Raw genomic sequence first — 17,355 nt, 5'->3', positions numbered from 1 at the left:
TGTGTTGGCTGGTAGAGGCCAGTGATAACCTATATTCTTGGATGCAGACTTAATTATGTCACTTAGAGACAGAAGCCTACGGGGTCTCTCTAAGTGTCTGTTGGTAAGCAGTAGAAACGCCCATCCTCTGAGACAGGAGCCCTTCTCACTCAAACATGCTAATCCAGATGCAGCTATTTTGCTCAATTTCTGAAGTAGTAATGAATAAACATAAGAAACAAATCATTTTTATTCTATGAGCTGAACTGATTATTCAAATGAGGTCCAGGCACAAGATTATATTTAGGAACATGTGACTTGAGTAATTTACCAAATCATATTTTTAAGAAACACTAAATTGCTTATACAATGAGGCTTCATTACACATTTACTATAAGAAAAGCATACACCCTACCCCTAATTATTAATGAACAGAACTTCTAATGTAGCCCTGTCTCACACAGGGGCTATTTAAGCAGTGAAGGTTGCAAATAGGTCCAAACTGCTCAGAAATGTGTGAAGAACCTTTCCCCCAAAACAGGAGGAATACTCCAGAAGGTAACCTGCTAAAAAGCACAAGGGAGACTTAACCTGGTGGCTTTGAGATGTCTAATTAGTCTCTCAGGAGATGACAGGTATAATTTCTCCACCAGATTTGTTCTCCACCTCCCTTATACATTTGAATTAAATTTGTGGGAGAATCAGTTAACTAACTCTACAGTAATAGCTCTCACTTCGAGCACAGCAATTAAGAATGTCTGTTTCCTCTCCTCCTACATCTGTTCTGAGACTGGAGTGAATACATTTGAATTATTTTCTGGATATACAGTAATTGCTGGGAAGTGACAGCATGGCCACATGCATAGTCAACTGTGGATCATAGGGAAGGTCTATCCGAGTTAAGCCAAGGCGAGGCTGACAGGATTTCCTGGTGTGTTAAAAACAAAACACTAGTTCAACTTGGTCATGTAGCTTCCAGGTGAGGCTAGATTGTAAACCAGCAGTACACAGTGGCCTAGGGACCTACTTCCAACTTCCAACTTCCAACTTCCTCTTCCTTGGCTATAAGGATGGGAATTTTGACATTTGCTCTTCATTCTTTTAGACTAAAACAGTGTCTCTTTATCCCCTGCCCCTCAACCATTGATTTTTAACTGGAGATCAAATGTACTTTGGGCAGGGATTCTACTTCTGCATCACACCTCCAGTGTCTCTTATTTTTCTTGAGATAGGATAATGATAAGGGCAATTCTATCTGCTATCAATACAAAATTTTATAATCATTGAGGTTTTTGTGAAGCCCTTCATAGACATTCCAAGTTCTCTCAAATTCTGTTTTCCCATCTGATTCTCTCAACATAGTGTTGTGGAACATGGAAGGCATGACAACTGAAAACAAGGGTTGGAGGTTACTCTCTGCTTCCCACCGCTAACACACTTTGCTTGCTGAGAGCTCACTTCTTGGACAGTGAGTCTCCGACATTTATCTCAATGTTCTAAGGTAGCTCAAAGGTTCTTAGTAAATCTAACTGAAGGAACCAAAGAGATACATAAAAGAAATGTCTTAAAAATCATATGTCACTCATCTATGAGATCTAAAAATCTAAATTTTATCTATAGAAACAAGAGTAACACAGTGACTAGCAGAGGCTGGGAACAGGATAAGCAGGTGGAGGAGTGGCCATCAGGCACAACGTTAGAGGAAGAGAGAAGCTTTTATTCCACTGTACACACACACACACACACACACACACACGTACACACACACACACACATACACACCAGTGCTCTGCTGCAAGTTTCAAAGATGCACAGAAAGGATTTTCAATACAAAAACTTATCAGTGTTTGAGTAGAAAGACATAATGAATTTGACTTAAACATCCAGTCATACAGGTATCAAAAATCCATAGATATGAAAACTGTTGGTGTATGGCAGGGTATCCATGGAGGACACTGATGTATCTGCCCCATTTTCTGGATTCCTGTAATAACATACCCTACTCTTCACTCAGGCATCCAGCTGCTTTCCATATCACATTTAAAACTTGTAATGCTTTGGGAAAAACATGCTTCAGAAAATTCAGAGAAAGATAGGCGAATTCCTGCAGGAGAAGAACACAGCAGTGGACTGTCTCTCCATGGACCTGCCTAAGAGAAGATCTATATTAAATGTGTCTGTGGTCATTTCTACCCATCACCTATCTCATCATATAGCTTAACAAAACACGACTTTGTCTTTATCAGCATGACTGTAATGGTATTGGCTCTATAGGTAACACCACTGCTGACTCCAATAATCTATACTGTGAGAAATGTTCAAACTTCTTGAAACCCTTAAGATAAATTTGCTTTGGTTATTTCCTTCTTTTCCACAATTATATTGTTGAAAAGTTCACCTTAATGTAGCCCTTCCTGACTCACAGGACTAGACCTACTTCCCAGAAAATGTCATCCTATATGGCCCTAGATTGACAGAGGCCATGGCTTTAGCATTACTTAAAATGATGGATGGTTACCCAGAAACTAAAACCATAATTAATAATTTAATAGAGAGAATAGCTATGAACTATAGATGCTAATATAATGATTACAATTTGTGACATGGAAAATAATCAAAAGGACACTGCCGCATAAACAGATCTTCATCTATCTCTTTATCACTGACAACAAAGTTGGGAAGAGTTTAGCATATGGGGTGTTGGAGCTATAGAGTGTGGGCACTGAGAAAATATCATGTTTTTTTCTTTGGTTGGTGGTTTAGTCCCAGGGAGTTTTGGGGGTACTGGTTAGTTCATAGTGTTGATCCTCTTATGGGGCTGCAAACACATTCAGCTCCTTGGGTACTTTCTCTAGCTTCTCCATTGGGAACCCTGTGCTCAGTCCAATGGATGGCTGTAAGCATCTACTTCTGTATTACTCAGGCACTGGCAGAGCCTCTCAGGAGACAGGTATATCAGGCTCCTGTCAGCATGCCCTTGTTGGCATCCAGAAACACATGATGGGATTCATGGCTCTAGCTGCATATGCAGCAGAGGATGGCCTAGTCAGTCATCAATGGGAGGAGAGGCCCTTGGTCCTGTGAAGATTCATGCCAGGGCCAGGAAGGCAGAGTGTGTGGGTTGGTGAGCAGGGGAAGAGGGGATGGAATAAGGGGTTTTCAAAAGGGAAACCAGGAAAGGGCATAACATTTGAAATATAAATAATAAAAATATCTAATAAAAAAGAAAAAGAAAACATCAACCTTCAAGTACAATGGGGAAAGTGTGTAATAATACTTTAGGGAGGGCATCGTAGTAATACTACAGCATGCCCTCGTCAGGTAGCTCTTAGAAATTCTGCAATTAGAAGCTCTGCAATTTTATGAGGTCCCATTTGTCACTCCTTCATTGCTGGTGGGATTGCAAGCTTGTACAACCACTCTGGAAATCAGTCTGGCGGTTCTTCAGACAATTGGACATAGTACTACTGGAGGATCCTGCAATACCTCTCCTGGGCATATATTCAGAAGATGTTCCAACCGGTAAGAAAGACACATGCTCTACTATGTTCATAGCAGCCTTATTTATAATAGCCAGAAGCTGGAAAGAACCCAGATGTCCCTCAACAGAGGAACGGATACAGAAAATGTGGTACATTTACACAATAGAATACTACTCAGCTATTAAAAACAATGAATTTATAAAATTCCTAGGCAAATGGATTGACCTGAAGGGCATCATCCTGAGTGAGGTAACCCAATCACAAAAGAACTCACATGATATGTACTCACTGATAAGTGAATATTAGCCCAGAAACTCAGAATACCCAAGATACAAGATACAAAGCACATGAAACTCAAGAAGAATGAAGACCAAAGTGTGGACACTTTGCCCCTTCTTAGAATTGGGAACAAAACACCCATGGAAGGAGTTACAGAGACAAAGTTTGGAGCTGAGACAAAAGGATGGACCATCTAGAGACTACCATATCCAAGGATCCATCCCATAATCAGCCACCAAACGCAGACACCATTGCATACACCAGCAAGATTTTGCTGAAAGGACCCTGATATAGCTGTCTCTTGTGAGACTATGCTGGGGCCTAGCAAACACATAAGTGGATGCTCACAGTCAGCTATCGGATGTATCACAGGGCCCCCAATATAGGAGCTAGAGAAAGTATCCAAGGAGCTAAAGGAATCTGCAACCCTATAGGTGGAACAACAATATGAACTAGCCAGTACCCCCTGGAGCTCGTGTCTCTAGCTGCATATGTATCAGAAGATGGCCTAGCTGGCCATCAGTGGAAAGAGAGGCCCATTGGTCGTGCAAACTTTATATGCCTCAGTACAGGGGAACACCAGAGCCAAGAAGTAGGAGTGGGTAGGTAGGGGAATGGGGGGGGGGGAGGGTATGGGAGACTTTTGGGATACCATTAGAAATGTAAATGAGGAAAATACCTAATAAAAATTTTTTTTAAAAAATTAAAAAAAAAAGAAATTCTGCAATTACACATAAAAATGAATGCTATGAAAACTCGAGAGGGACTCCTGATCCACTCCACTGGTAAGGGGAGAGGGGAGCATAATCTAAAGGAAATATCATTCCAGGAGGTAAGATTAGGTATGGAAGGAAGTACAGTTGATCTCAGTACAGAAGCTAGAGAGCACAGCTAAAGGAGCAGCAGCAGAATCCAAATAAGGAAGCCAGGTGAGCCCGGTATTCCTGAGCATGTGTCACAGAATGCAATAGAAATGCTGGGGCAGGCAGGGAGCAGGTAAGATCATGCCTTTTTGTATATTTCCCAAGGTCTTAGACTTATCTTAGAAGCAGAACAAAATTTTCAAGAGTTTCCAATCCAACAAGTTTAATTTACCTGGGAATGCCTATAGCTCCTCTCCAGTGCTATTCAGAGACCCCGCCCCTTCCTTCACCAACAGCACAACATAAATACAGGCAGGTCTATGCTGCTCTCCAGCTGGCCAGGGCAGGACTTTGTAGGAGAGCTCAGAATGTAATGAGGAACTGGGAGGGAAAGTGGGTAAGTCAACTGAGTACTCCATTAAACTAACGGCAAACACATGTATGATATCTCAACTGAACTGGTAATGGCTACCATAGGTAAAGTACACTAATCTTGAATAGAGTCATGACAACAGAAAAGTAATTCCAATTTTTATGAGAAATTGGCCTTTGAATCAGAACCCTCTACGCCAGGAAAGAAAATACATATACAATATCTTCCCAGGAAATCTGTTCTTAGGCAGGTAACCCTCCTTGTACCAGAGCATGAGCAAGTTGCTGGAGTTTACAAATCAGGTGTTGTTTAGTATTCAGATAAGACAAGAAGATGCATGCAAAGATACTTCAGGGATGGTGACTTTTATCAGGACAGGGTTCTGCACCAAGGTCCAGGGAAACACTACAGCAGAGCTTCAGCCTCTAAACCAACAGAGGAGCATCATGCACTGACCCTTTGCCCTCCACTGTTCTGTGAAATTCTTTCACTCCAAAAGCACAGGACTCTTCTGTGAAAAATTCACAGCTCTTCATGTACACAGCGGGAAGCCTTCCCTAACCCATAGCCTCTTGCTATGGTTCCAGTTTCCTGTGGCCAGCCACAATATAAAATTAGGTGAATGCAGCACACAGTAATATATTTTGAGAGTGTGTTTACATAATGGGTAGTACAATATGTTGTTGCCATGCTGCTATTTTATTAGTTATTACAGTAAATTTCTAACACTGCCCTATTAATTAAACTCTACCCCAGGTTATCATAGGGCCTCTGTTGGACAAGATATCATATATACTCTCAGGTACCCATTGAAGACCTTGAAATATAACTCCCATGGGTAAAGAGGGAGCTATTATAAACTGCAGAAGTATAAATTTTGCTTGCATGTCCCATGAATAGGATCTTTCTGTTTCCCATTCAAACATCATGTTGTGTGTGTGTGTGTGTGTGTGTGTGTGTGTGTGTGTGAGAGAGAGAGAGAGAGAGAGAGAGAGAGAGAGAGAGAGAGAGAGAGAGAAAGAGACAGAGAGACAGAGAGAGACAGAGAGAGAGACAGAGAGAGTTTAAATATGTTGCCTCCAACTTTCTATGAAGAACACAGTAGCACCTCACCCTTCACAGGAGGGCTGTAGAGTTCTGTGTTGGAAGCTAGACATGCCCACTTTCTTCCTCAAAAAAAAAAAAAAACAAAAAACAAAAAACAACAACAACAACAAAAACCCTCTTACCCCACAGAATGTACTATCAGGATGGAAGGTACCAGCTAGACTGAACTTTCACAGAAGAGCAAGTTTGCTTTTGCTCTGATCAACACTGAGGAAGTCAGTAACATTTTGAAATCCCCTTTCTCAGTAGAAATCCTCATCTCACTTCCAGACACTTCTCCCAGTCATTTGTTTGCAACTTTGCCCTCATTGCTTGTCCCACTACTGATTTTTAAAATGGAGAGAGTGAAAGACTGGGTGATCACCCAATGCAGGAAACTTGTATTGCAGGAATTTAGACCTCATTCATGCTGATGAGCTGTTTTTTTGTTTTTTTTTTTTACTCTTTTTGAATTTCATACCTGCATATGTGTTTTGATCAAATCCATGCCAAGCTCTCTTCCAATCCCTCCCATACCCCCAGTTACTTTTCACTTTAGGTACTCTATTTTAAACGACTAAGTTCCACTTTGTACTGCCAGATTGCACACTGGTACAAGGATATCTAATCTTCTCAGGGACCACATACCCAAGGAAAACTAACTCCTTTCCCTTTATCAATGATTCCTCAGTCAGGAGTGGAACTTGATGGACCCCTCTGTCATTCATGCTAGGATTTTGGCTGGCTGAACTGTGTGCAGGTCTTTTGCATACAGTCATGGCTGCTCTGAGTTCATGCATGTGCTGGCATTATCTTATCACTAAGTACTCATTACCTCTGGCTCTTAAATTTTTCCATCCCCTCTTCTGTGATTATCCCTGAGCTTTGGTGGAGAGGTGTGACATAAATGTCCCATTTAGAGCTGAGCACACTATATTCTTTTATCCTGTGCACACTGACCAGTTGAGCCTCTGTGTTAATTTCTATCTACTCCAAAAAGAAACTTCTCTAATGAGAGTCAGAGATGCACTATTCTACAATTGTAAAGATCAGTACTTATAGAGAAGTTTATTACTATATTGACTTAGCAGAATAAAGTATTATACTCTCCCCTAAGGACTGTGACATACATGACCACAGGTTCTCTCTTAGAGTCTATGACTGTTTTCTTTACTTTCGGTTGCTATGATAAGACACCATGACCAAGGCAACATAATGGATATCACATGTAAAATAAAGTATTAATTTGGTTTATGATTTCAGATGGTTACATGTACAATGGCAGACCTAATGAACAACTGAGAGCTTACATCTTGATCCACAACCACAAAACAGAAAGCAAACCCAAATATGACATGAATCTTTCAAATTTCAAGACTGCCCCCAAATAACATACTTTCTCCAGCAAGGCCACAGCTTAGCCCTCCTCAAACAAGCACCACCTGAAGATCATGTATTCAAATATATGAACATAGAGGGACCACTCTCATTTAAACAAACACAATGACACAGTCAGTTATGGGTTTTAGGCCCAGTTTAAAGGGCAAGAATTCCACCTTGTTTTAAATTTAAATTAAAGATTATAAAACTCCAACCTGGCTTTATATCCAATATAAAAGCTGTTGGTTACTACATAATACTTGTTCCCCTAGTGCCCTGTATCTTGCTAGGTCAGGCAGGATAGGATCGTAGATCCCAGGATTTGCATATGTATTTAAGTATTTATTACTTTTCTTCCTTGGTAAAATGCATAGGATGTGCTCTGTGAAACCTAGCCAGTATGGATGAAGCTTCCAGGTAAGTGCCAGCTTGATTTCTTCATATTCTATGACTGAACTATGTGGTGCAGCAAAAGTCTTACCATTAAGTTCTACAGGGGAAAAAAAAGAGCAATTTCAATATCTTACAGTGCTTGGAGGATGTTCTATGGGACCCATTGACAAAAAAGAAAAACAGAACAGAAAATAGATAATCCATGCCTAGTAACAGGTTTTTTTTATTTGATAGGCTGTGATTTCTAGGAATATCCTCCACTAGAGGGTAAACCGATTTAATCTCCTTTAATGTGTGTATATAATACATATACATCATGTGTATGTGTATATATATATATATATATATATGTATATATATATATATATATATATATACACACACACATATATATATATATATATATGTTTCTAGGTGGCTTTTTCAAATGCCTTCAGTGTTACTGACCCTCCCCCATACTCGCTCCTGCTTCTCTACCCTTCCAACCTGCAAATCAGGTAACCCTTTTTAGTTCATTATTCTCCCACCCCTCCTTTATACCTAAACCACATTTTCATCCCTTTCCTTTAAATCTGCTCCTCACCCACCATGGTCACTTGCTTACTAGTTTCCTGGTGTATGTAGCTACTCCAATTTAACATACTGATCTAAATATTCAAAGCTACCATCCACCTATGCAAGAGAATATGAAGTGTCTGTCTTTCTGAACCTGGATGATTTAGAATGAACACTGATGGATCTATTTACCTGAAATTTTCATAATTTCATTTCTGACACATGACCAATAATAAATGTACCAAATTTTATTCTTCATCAGTTGCAAGACTGTTTTTACTCCCTGGCTATTGTGAATATAAGATCAGTGAATATCTGTACAGTAGGAGATAGAGTCCTTTAGTTATAAACGCACGAGTTGTACAGCTGGATCATGTGGCAGATTCATTTTTCCATCTTCCTGAGAAACTTCCATGATGATTTCCACATTGATCGCAACAGTTTGTACTTGCACTAACAGTGAGTGTTTCTTTTTCCTACATCCAGGCCAGCATTTGTTTGCTTTTGCATTTGTTTTGTTTTCTTGTTGTTTATTTTATCTCTAGATATTCTGCTGGACGCACTCTGGAGAAATGTTTTGAAAGCAGGATGAAAGTTGGAGAGTTGTGGCAGTTCTCATCACTATATACAAAAAGAAGTGAGGTAAGGAAATATAACATAGTTTATCCAGTATCATGATGGATACACACCTTTAAAATTCTCCTTCCTTAACCACAAAGACTTTGAAATCTCATTCCAGTTAGAATGAAGGTAATTATAGATCCTGCTACAGATAAAATGCAGTCCTGGATTTAGAAAACCAGAGGAACTTTGTGTCGAAGGCACAGGAAAAGGGACAAGCCAATGAGCACCTTATCAAACACAGCCTGTGGAAAGAGTGCTGAGAGACTCCTTAAAAGGAGAGCCAATAAATCAGGTTCCATCAATATTAAAACCTTCCCTGTGAAGGATCCTGCAGAGAGAACGAAGCCAAGCTACAGATCTGACAGACAGTAAAGGACAGGTAAGGAGCTCTCGATTCAGCAGGAAAAAGGTAAAACAAAGCTTAACCATCCAACTTGTAAAAGAGGGGATAGCATGGATCTCCATTCCCATGAAGAGAGTGTGTTGATGAAGTCTAAACCTGCGCAGCAAGCTCAGTACCCTAGTGGAGAAACGGAAGTCAAAACCTTAAGGATAGGACAGGGAACACAGACCCACACTTGGCCACCTCTTGGCTTTGCTGTCATTCACTTCAAACTGTGACAAATACATAAGACCTTGTTGCACTATGTTAGCAACTCGGGATTTATAATTATTTAATATGAAAACCCTAAATGTATAGATATTCATAGCATCTTTTATATTGGAATAACAAGTGGCACTCACTTCCAATGTCCGGTCTCAGCTTTTTGTCATATTCTCTCAACAATTTGTTGAGAATCAGCGTTACATCGGTGTCTTGTGATTTGGGTGCCAAGACCCACTTCTGGTTTGATGGAGAGTCTTCATTCTCATCTTCTTCCACCCTCCTGGACCTGCAGTTATAACACAATGTGACACATAAATTGTAACCACTCCAGAAGACTCTTTACATTTCCTCCTTCTAAGTGCTTCTAAAATGGGTGGAAAATCCCCAGGATCTTCCACCTAGCCATGCATGTTACCTGTAAAACTAAAATAAGTAAAATGAGAATTAGGAAACATTCCATAGCAAGAATACAACTGCTGTTAAAGGAACAGCCCAGCCCAAATTAAACCAGAGGCAGACCAATGGGTCAACAGATGTCAAATTGGCCAGCAGGAAATAAAAAGTACTTTACCAACCTGTACTGGGTTGGTCTGAGCAGAGACTATGGGGAGAGAGAGGGGGCAGGAGGAGTGGCAAGATCACACCATGAAGTAGATGGATTATGAGTGCATGGCCATGAGGGCCAGCCAGTTGGAGTAGAAGCAGCCCAGATAGAACACAACAAGTGATATATTGAGGATATTTATGGGGAAATAAACAAAATAGTATAGAGGGTTGACATCTGCCCAGCTCTAGTGCTTTAAGACTTATTATAAATATAAAGGTTTTGTGTCTTTTGGGGGGAACTAAATGACCTAGTGGGGTACAAACCCTTAAATAATATTCACCATAACACCAACCTGTCAAAATCAGACACCCTTCAGAGTACTTGGTAGTGCTGTTTCTAAGTCCCACCAACAAGACTGTGGGAAGCAGGAGTAGCTTTTACAGAACAGACTCATTGAAAACAGACGACTCTGACTGTGCTTTCCATGTGGCCGGACTTTGGGGGATAACTGTGTGGACACTATGAAGTGGCTTGCTTTGCTGGCACTCAGCATGGGGGAAAAGCCAGGAGATGTGCTAGTTGATGACTGCAGAATGTCCTTTGCCCATTTACACACCTTGATCACCAAAACTGGTTCATTTCTTTCTCAGCAGGCTTTAAGAATTAAATATTTTCTAGTGTGTCTTTAATCCTGTGAGCATTTCAGTGAATTCCAATGAGAGCTGAACATCTCTGACCTTCTCTCTGTTAAGCACCATACCTCCCACTCTACAGAGTGGTTCATGCCTACAGGGGCTCTGATGAGGAGAAACCTCAAGCCATCAGCTGGTTTTCTCAGAGAATGAGGCTCTCTGTGTCCTGGCACCTGGGGCTAAGAATGAAAAAGGGTTTCCTTCTACCTTGAAGCAATATTTCATTGCAGGTGGGAACCTTCGAAGAGCTTAAGAAACAAAGCTCCTGTCCTAGTTTGTCTATTTGTGTGCCTTAATGTCACTTCTCTAAAAAGAGGCTGTGAGGGAACACACTGAGAGGGATTTGTCCTGACTGGGTCCAGGCTCATTTCCATTCCGACTTCCAGACAGGAGTCAAAAGTCAGCTCCACACCAAGACGCTTGTCCTCAGGCAAGTCACTTTTCTGAAGTTAACAAGGAATCAGTGAAAAGTCTAATCACTTTAAAGTTCAGGCTTTCATCTTCACTCAGATCTTCAGAGGCATATATAAACGTACATGGACAAGCCAGCTCTTATCTGCACCAGTCTCTTGTGTGTGTTAAAAAGCTATGGCCCATACGAATTACAGTAGTCCAGCCACCTAAAACCAAATCCATGCATTGCTGTCTCTTCTTTACTAAATATTGTTCACAGAACTCCCAAAATAGTTGAAAATCTGAAAATGGTGAAGTCTACACATAAAATGATGCTCTATTTACACATGACATTCACAAATGCTTCTAATCATTCCCACATGACTAGTTCAACACGTCTGCTATGAAAATGGTTATTACAAGGTATTGGTTAGGGAATACGGGCAAGAAAAAGTCTGTACATGCTCAAAACTATTTTCCTAATCAACAGCTACTTGGGACTGTAAATATGGACATGAAAGAACAGCTATCCATGTGTGTGAGAGACGTTGATAATGAGTCTTGTAGAATTGCTTTTGCAATTAAGCTACTCCTAAACTGATCTTAAACTGAATTCTATTTCATGAATACCCGGCTGGCTAGAAAATTAAATTAAGCCTTCCACAAATTCCAGAACAGTTGTGGATTTTACCTAAGCAGAATATTCACCACAAAGCGGAATTTAGGATATTTAATACCCCTTTCACCCAGTAAGGAGAATGCAGCTCACTACCTGTAAAACCTTACTTGTACAAAGGATATTATAGAACTTTTAAATATTCAAGTATTTTACATAGTTAGAAGCTGTATCAGGAATGTTAATTGTATCACCTTGCAAAGCAAAATAAAACAAGAAGAGGTAGGATGAATTACTTGGATGGCTGATAGCTACACTGTACCTTTAAGACCTAACAAATTATTCCAGAGCAAAGTCACTTGGGGACTGCAGAATTAGATAGTAGCTAGTCCCACTTGGAGACTGTAGAATTAGGTAGCTAGTCCCAGTGAAATCAGACCTCACCAATCCCCTGCTACATGCCTTTTTCCTGCCCTCCCTTTCTTTTCTTCCCCTGGTCTCCTCTCCTCCTGCCCTCTTCTCCACTAATGCAGAAGCAGCAAGTCTGCGGCTCCATGGTCCTCCCTGACCCAACAGTCAACTGTACACAGGCAACATACTCACTCCCATGTTAACTATATACACTCCTATATTCCTGCACAGTCCCAGAAAACCTGGCTACTTCAAGGGCAGGGAATATAAGGAGTCTCATTCTCCCTCTAGTGGTGAGAGGCGTTATCTGAAATTGCATAAGCTTCTTCCTCAGTGGCTAGGTAGGGCAGGTGGGAGTGCTGGGGATGAAGGCAGGGAAAGCAGGCCTGTTCTCTACCTCTCCTCCATGACACCCCAGCTCTGTCGCTGGCACAGGATGCCTCAGTGGTCCCTTTTCCCCAGCTGCCAGCTCTGTGCCTCTCCCAATCCAGAAGATGAACCCTTGCCCGACACAGTGCCCTGAGAAAAGCTAATCTCACTTCAGGGGACCCAGAAGCAGGTGGATGAAATGGAAATTCCTTTCTCTTCAAAATTCTACATGGGCTTATATATAACCTTCCGAGCACTCTGTGGCTCAGATTGCTGGATCCTAAACAGCATTGCTCAATTAGCTTTTCCTTAAAAATAAAACAAGCACATGCTCACTCCCCAGACAATATCTTCAATCCTTACACCTTCTCGTCATCGGAATGGCAGAGACAACATTCAAAGGTGTTTTCAGTATCAAAAAGAACTCCTGAACCCCCCAAATCAGTAACCATTGAAAGGAAGCACTGCATTTTCCTGTGCAATAAGCTCAGTCATGAATGTCAGGGGCACCCCCTGTTGTAGGCAGGCACCCCCACTGCAAAACCACAGAGCATCCTGTCGGAACCTATCTACAAGGGATCCATACCAGCTAGGCATCTTGAATGCTGAAGAGAATCCTCTAAAAACTAACAAATAGATTGAAAGATGGATGGACCATTCAACTATCTTACATGTTTGTAAAAACCCTTAAAAAAAAAAAACTCTTCAAAAGTGAGACATATAGCAATAAATTCAAAATGGGTTCTTTTTAAACTGAGTTGCGATCATAATTACCAAGGCTGAAAACTCAACAGAGGACATATTAACATTAGTATGTGCACCTTGACTTGAAAGGAAAGATGAAGAATCCTGGGAGATTTTGTGTCTTTGGAAATCTTCAGAAAGCAGAGTGCTCCATCTTCTCTGGGAGCACACATAATGATGAGGGAAACAGGCAGCTTTCCTTCCAGAACCACAACTAGAAATCTAAATAACTGACTGAACCCTGAACTGCAAGCTAGGTTTTTGAGTTGATGGCTATGGCAAGGGACTCGGTGACATGACTGTAGCCTTACTGATGCTTCTGGTGGTATTTGTCTCTAATCTAAGATTCCTCCAGGCACAATCTCCTTCAAAAGACACTTTCTACCCCACTTTCTAACTCCCTCCCTGGAGAGAAGAAACTTTGGTGGAGAGGCCTTGGGATCCTCTGCATCCTGAATGACTGTTCAAGTCTCCAGTGTTAATTCAGGAAGAACAAGTCCTGGCCGGTGGGGCGGGACTTTCTGGTTGGAGTAAGAATTTGGGAAGCCCTCTCTCATAGTTTTGGGGGGAGTTATTAGGCTGTCGTCCGAGTTCCGGTATTTCACAAATGTGAATGAAATAAAAGCCTGTGACAGCTATAGGACCTGTGACCCTCAGGGCTAGCTGCTTTCTAATTTGCTTTCTAAGCCAGGGAATTGAGAAATGTCAAAACAAGTGTGTTCTGGGAATGGGGTGTCCTCCAATTCTTAGGGTGACAGTTGGGGAGACAACCAGGAATTTCCAAAACTCAGGTTAGTTCTGCAGGAGCTAACCAGCACACCAATCTGGGAGGTGGAATTAAACCATGTCAGCATCTCTAGTTGTGTTTATGGCAACAGGCTTTAACCCTTCTGGTGCCACTGTCCTTCTTCTGAGCCCTTGTCTGTCTGCGGGGTTCATCTTCTGTTAGCTGACCGGTGTTGGTTTGGGGTATTCACAGTGAGATAATTTCTTAGAGCTTCAAGAAGAAGCTTCCATGTGAACCGCAACCTGATTCTTTAATAGAGATGGGGTGCTTGTGTGTGCTGCTGTAGGACCTGGAGAAGAAACAGTGCTCTTCCTGACCACCTGCCCCAGCCCCCTCCACTTTCCTCCTGCAAATTACCTCTTCTGTAATCTATATAGGGTGGTTGAGAAAACAGAATTCCTGGGTCCGGAGGTTTCTTTCAGTGCTGGAACATATAGAGTGTTAACCAATGCATGTCAGAAAGCCCTTGGATAACTGATGAGGAGAAAGATAAGGCTACTTGCCTCATCATTTTGATTTCCCAAGTCCCTTGAAACCACCACATCCTATAATCACCCAGACAGTCCCCACACAAACCGGGTTGCAGAGGGCTGTGGCGGCCTTGGAGCTGAGGTCTGGTCCTGGGGGAGACCTACAGGTGAGGAGGTGAGGTGCGGGAACCTTCCCGCTCCTGCAGCCCAGTGGACGGCGCGCACCTGGGACTGGCGGCCGGCAGACGGCGCCCCCCGCCGCCCTTCCGCCCCCGCCGGCCTCTTGGAAACGCCTGGGAGCCACTTACCGAGCATGCAAGCCCGAGAACAGGCAGAGGAGAAGCAGCAGCTTTGCAGCCATGGCTCTCCGGGCGCGGGTCCGAGGCCTCTGCAGGGCTTGGTCTCTACTTGCTCCGGCGCCTACGAGACTCCCACGGGCTGCAGCGCCCAGGGTTCTGCGGACTGGGAGGGACAGGTGTCTGCTCCGAGCGCCGCGTCCCCGACGGTCCGGCTCTGCGGGGCGCACACGAGCTGGGGTGCGTCCGCTCTCGGGAGCGATCAGCACGGGGAGGGGGGGCAGCAGGTGGCCGGGCACCCTCCTCCCGCAGCCCGAGCCCCCCACCGCCCGGGCCGGCTCAGGGCTCTGCGCTGGGGCAGCTGCGCTCCAAAGCGTAGCGGGAGGTCGCGGTTGCCTCGGTGGTGCCCGCCGGCCGCGGCGGGGAGGAGTTTCCCCAATTAACACGCTTGGCAATGCCAGGCAAAGGCAGTGAGGTTTGAATGGACTCGGAGTTGGGAGGTCGGAAAGGGGGCGGGGCTGGTGGGTGGGAAGGAGAGCTTGGGGATCCCGCAAGGAGGCGCAGAAAGGGCCTGGGGACTGGCCCGTGTCATCGATGGAGTCATGGGCACTGGTAGTTTTACTGCAGCGCACCCACCCTGCTTGTCCCCTGTGCCGTGTGCCTTCTCTTAGGGACGCCATTGCAAGTAAGTGAGATGGTTTGCCAAAAGGCGATCTTCTCTAGGGTGGTGCTTGCTTACCTGAACTCCCCCTGGTGCTCATAACTGTGGCTTGCTGGGGAAGTCCCAACAATGTCCCCTTTTCGCAGAAAAGAAAGACTAAAACACTATCAGTAATTAGTAGAAGTGAAATGTTTAAGGCCAGAGAGAAGGCTCCGGAGCCAGAAAGCAAAGGACCCTGTTGGATGGGACTGACGTTATTTTCCTGTTCCAAACTGAAATTGCCTGTTTTTATTTGTAGGATAGTTTAGAAAGCTAATCTTTTGGCATGCAAGCATTAACTTCAACACAAAGAGAAATTTTACTTCCATAATTAAAAAAAAAAAACTTAGAAATACATTTTCAACTACTAATCATAGACACAATTCCGTTAATACTGGATGCTATAAAGTACTTCCCTTGCAGCTAATTTGCCACCATCATTATAAGGAGCTATGCCTGCTTGCAGGAATGCATCAAGTTTGGGCCTGTGGATTGCTGGCTTTCTTTCACAGAAGGAGGGGTTGGGAAGGTCACTGGATCCTCACCTGATGTCTAGACACTTCTCCCAGTCATTTCTTTGCAATTTTGCCCCCATTGCCAATAGTCTGTGTCTAAGGGAAGGAGGTACTAGAATGCATAGGCTTGGAAAAACTAGAGGAGGGAGATGAAGAGACCATTAATCATGTTAAGTAAAGTTGTTTTGTGATCACCCAAGATCCTGTCAGCAACCTCTTACCTCTGTAGGGTATGGCCAATAAACTCCAGGTCCACAGGCTAAAATGTGTGGGGGGTGAACACTGTTTTGTTGTTAGGGCCCAGGAGGAGGGTGTTGACAATGCTCCTATCTCCCCAAGAGAAGGGATTTTAGAAACACTGACAGTAAGCTTTTTCATAAAATACAGAGAGAAGCAAGTTGAAGCTCTTGGGAATTCCCTCCCTTGTCTCTAGATTCTCAGGTAAGAATTGTGAGCCTGCTGGAGGCTGGAGACTGTTCTTGATAACAGCATTGCTTTTAACTAAGGATTGTTCTGTCTTGGTTAATCCCAGGCCACTGCCTTCTTCCTGCGTCACCCAGCTCACCCCAATCAGGACATTTTCTATCACCCTTCATTACCCGCACTTATATAAGTCCGAATGCCTATGTCCCATGGAGATTCCTAACAGCCAACACCTACCTTCCTTCTTGAAGTTTCTATCAAACTCTCCTTCATCTCTAAGTTCTGTACCATACAAAGAAACCCTTCAAAATCTAGTCAAAAGATGGTGCACAATCATCCTGAGTCTCTATACAAATGCAATCATGTCTCAAATTTTCACTCCAAGGACTGGTTTCCAGGACCGCTGGGAATGCTAAATCTGTCACAGAACATGTGTTAAGATTTTCATAGACCTCTGGTATGGTTTAAGCCATCTCTAGATTATTTGTAATGCCTACTATGTATAAATGTCATGTGGGTAGTTGTTATGGTTGTTTATGGAATAAGAGAAATGCCTGTCTGGTAGTGATATGCTTTTTAAAGACAATATTTGTATTCAAGTGTGTTTGAACTCAAGGAAGCAGAATTCATAGTTACAGGAGAGCCACCTGCCTGTTATCACCTCCTAAGTTTTAAAAATATTCTGTAAGAAAACTAAAAGTAAATGTAGCAGTCTTTCATGCTTCCATTTTTGACATAGTTACAGGAACATGGGTAAAAATAATGTCAGGC

At 42.7% G+C, this 17,355-nt stretch overlaps 1 protein-coding gene across 2 annotated transcripts in view; it reads right to left on the bottom strand.

Annotated features, from left to right (window-relative positions):
- Nucleotides 1-15,399, bottom strand: part of Gabrg3 (gamma-aminobutyric acid type A receptor subunit gamma3) — a 657,289-nt gene extending 641,890 nt beyond the window's left edge. For both annotated transcript variants that reach the window (XM_029479966.2, XM_021166877.3), the window contains exons 1-2: nt 14,959-15,399; nt 9,759-9,907 (exon numbers count right to left, since the gene is read on the bottom strand). In XM_029479966.2, coding sequence (XP_029335826.1) covers nt 9,759-9,907; nt 14,959-15,011 — 202 coding nt within the window. In that variant the 5' untranslated portion in view covers nt 15,012-15,399. The remainder of the gene's footprint in view (nt 1-9,758; nt 9,908-14,958) is intronic.
- Nucleotides 15,400-17,355: the final 1,956 nt, after the last annotated feature.

This window comes from Mus caroli, unplaced genomic scaffold, assembly GCF_978045245.1.
Source record: "Mus caroli unplaced genomic scaffold, Mus_caroli_1 scaffold_8, whole genome shotgun sequence".
Taxonomy (NCBI): Eukaryota; Metazoa; Chordata; class Mammalia; order Rodentia; family Muridae; genus Mus; species Mus caroli.
The sequence above is the reverse complement of the archived record's forward strand: the minus strand, read 5'-3'. Positions and strand labels throughout refer to the sequence as shown.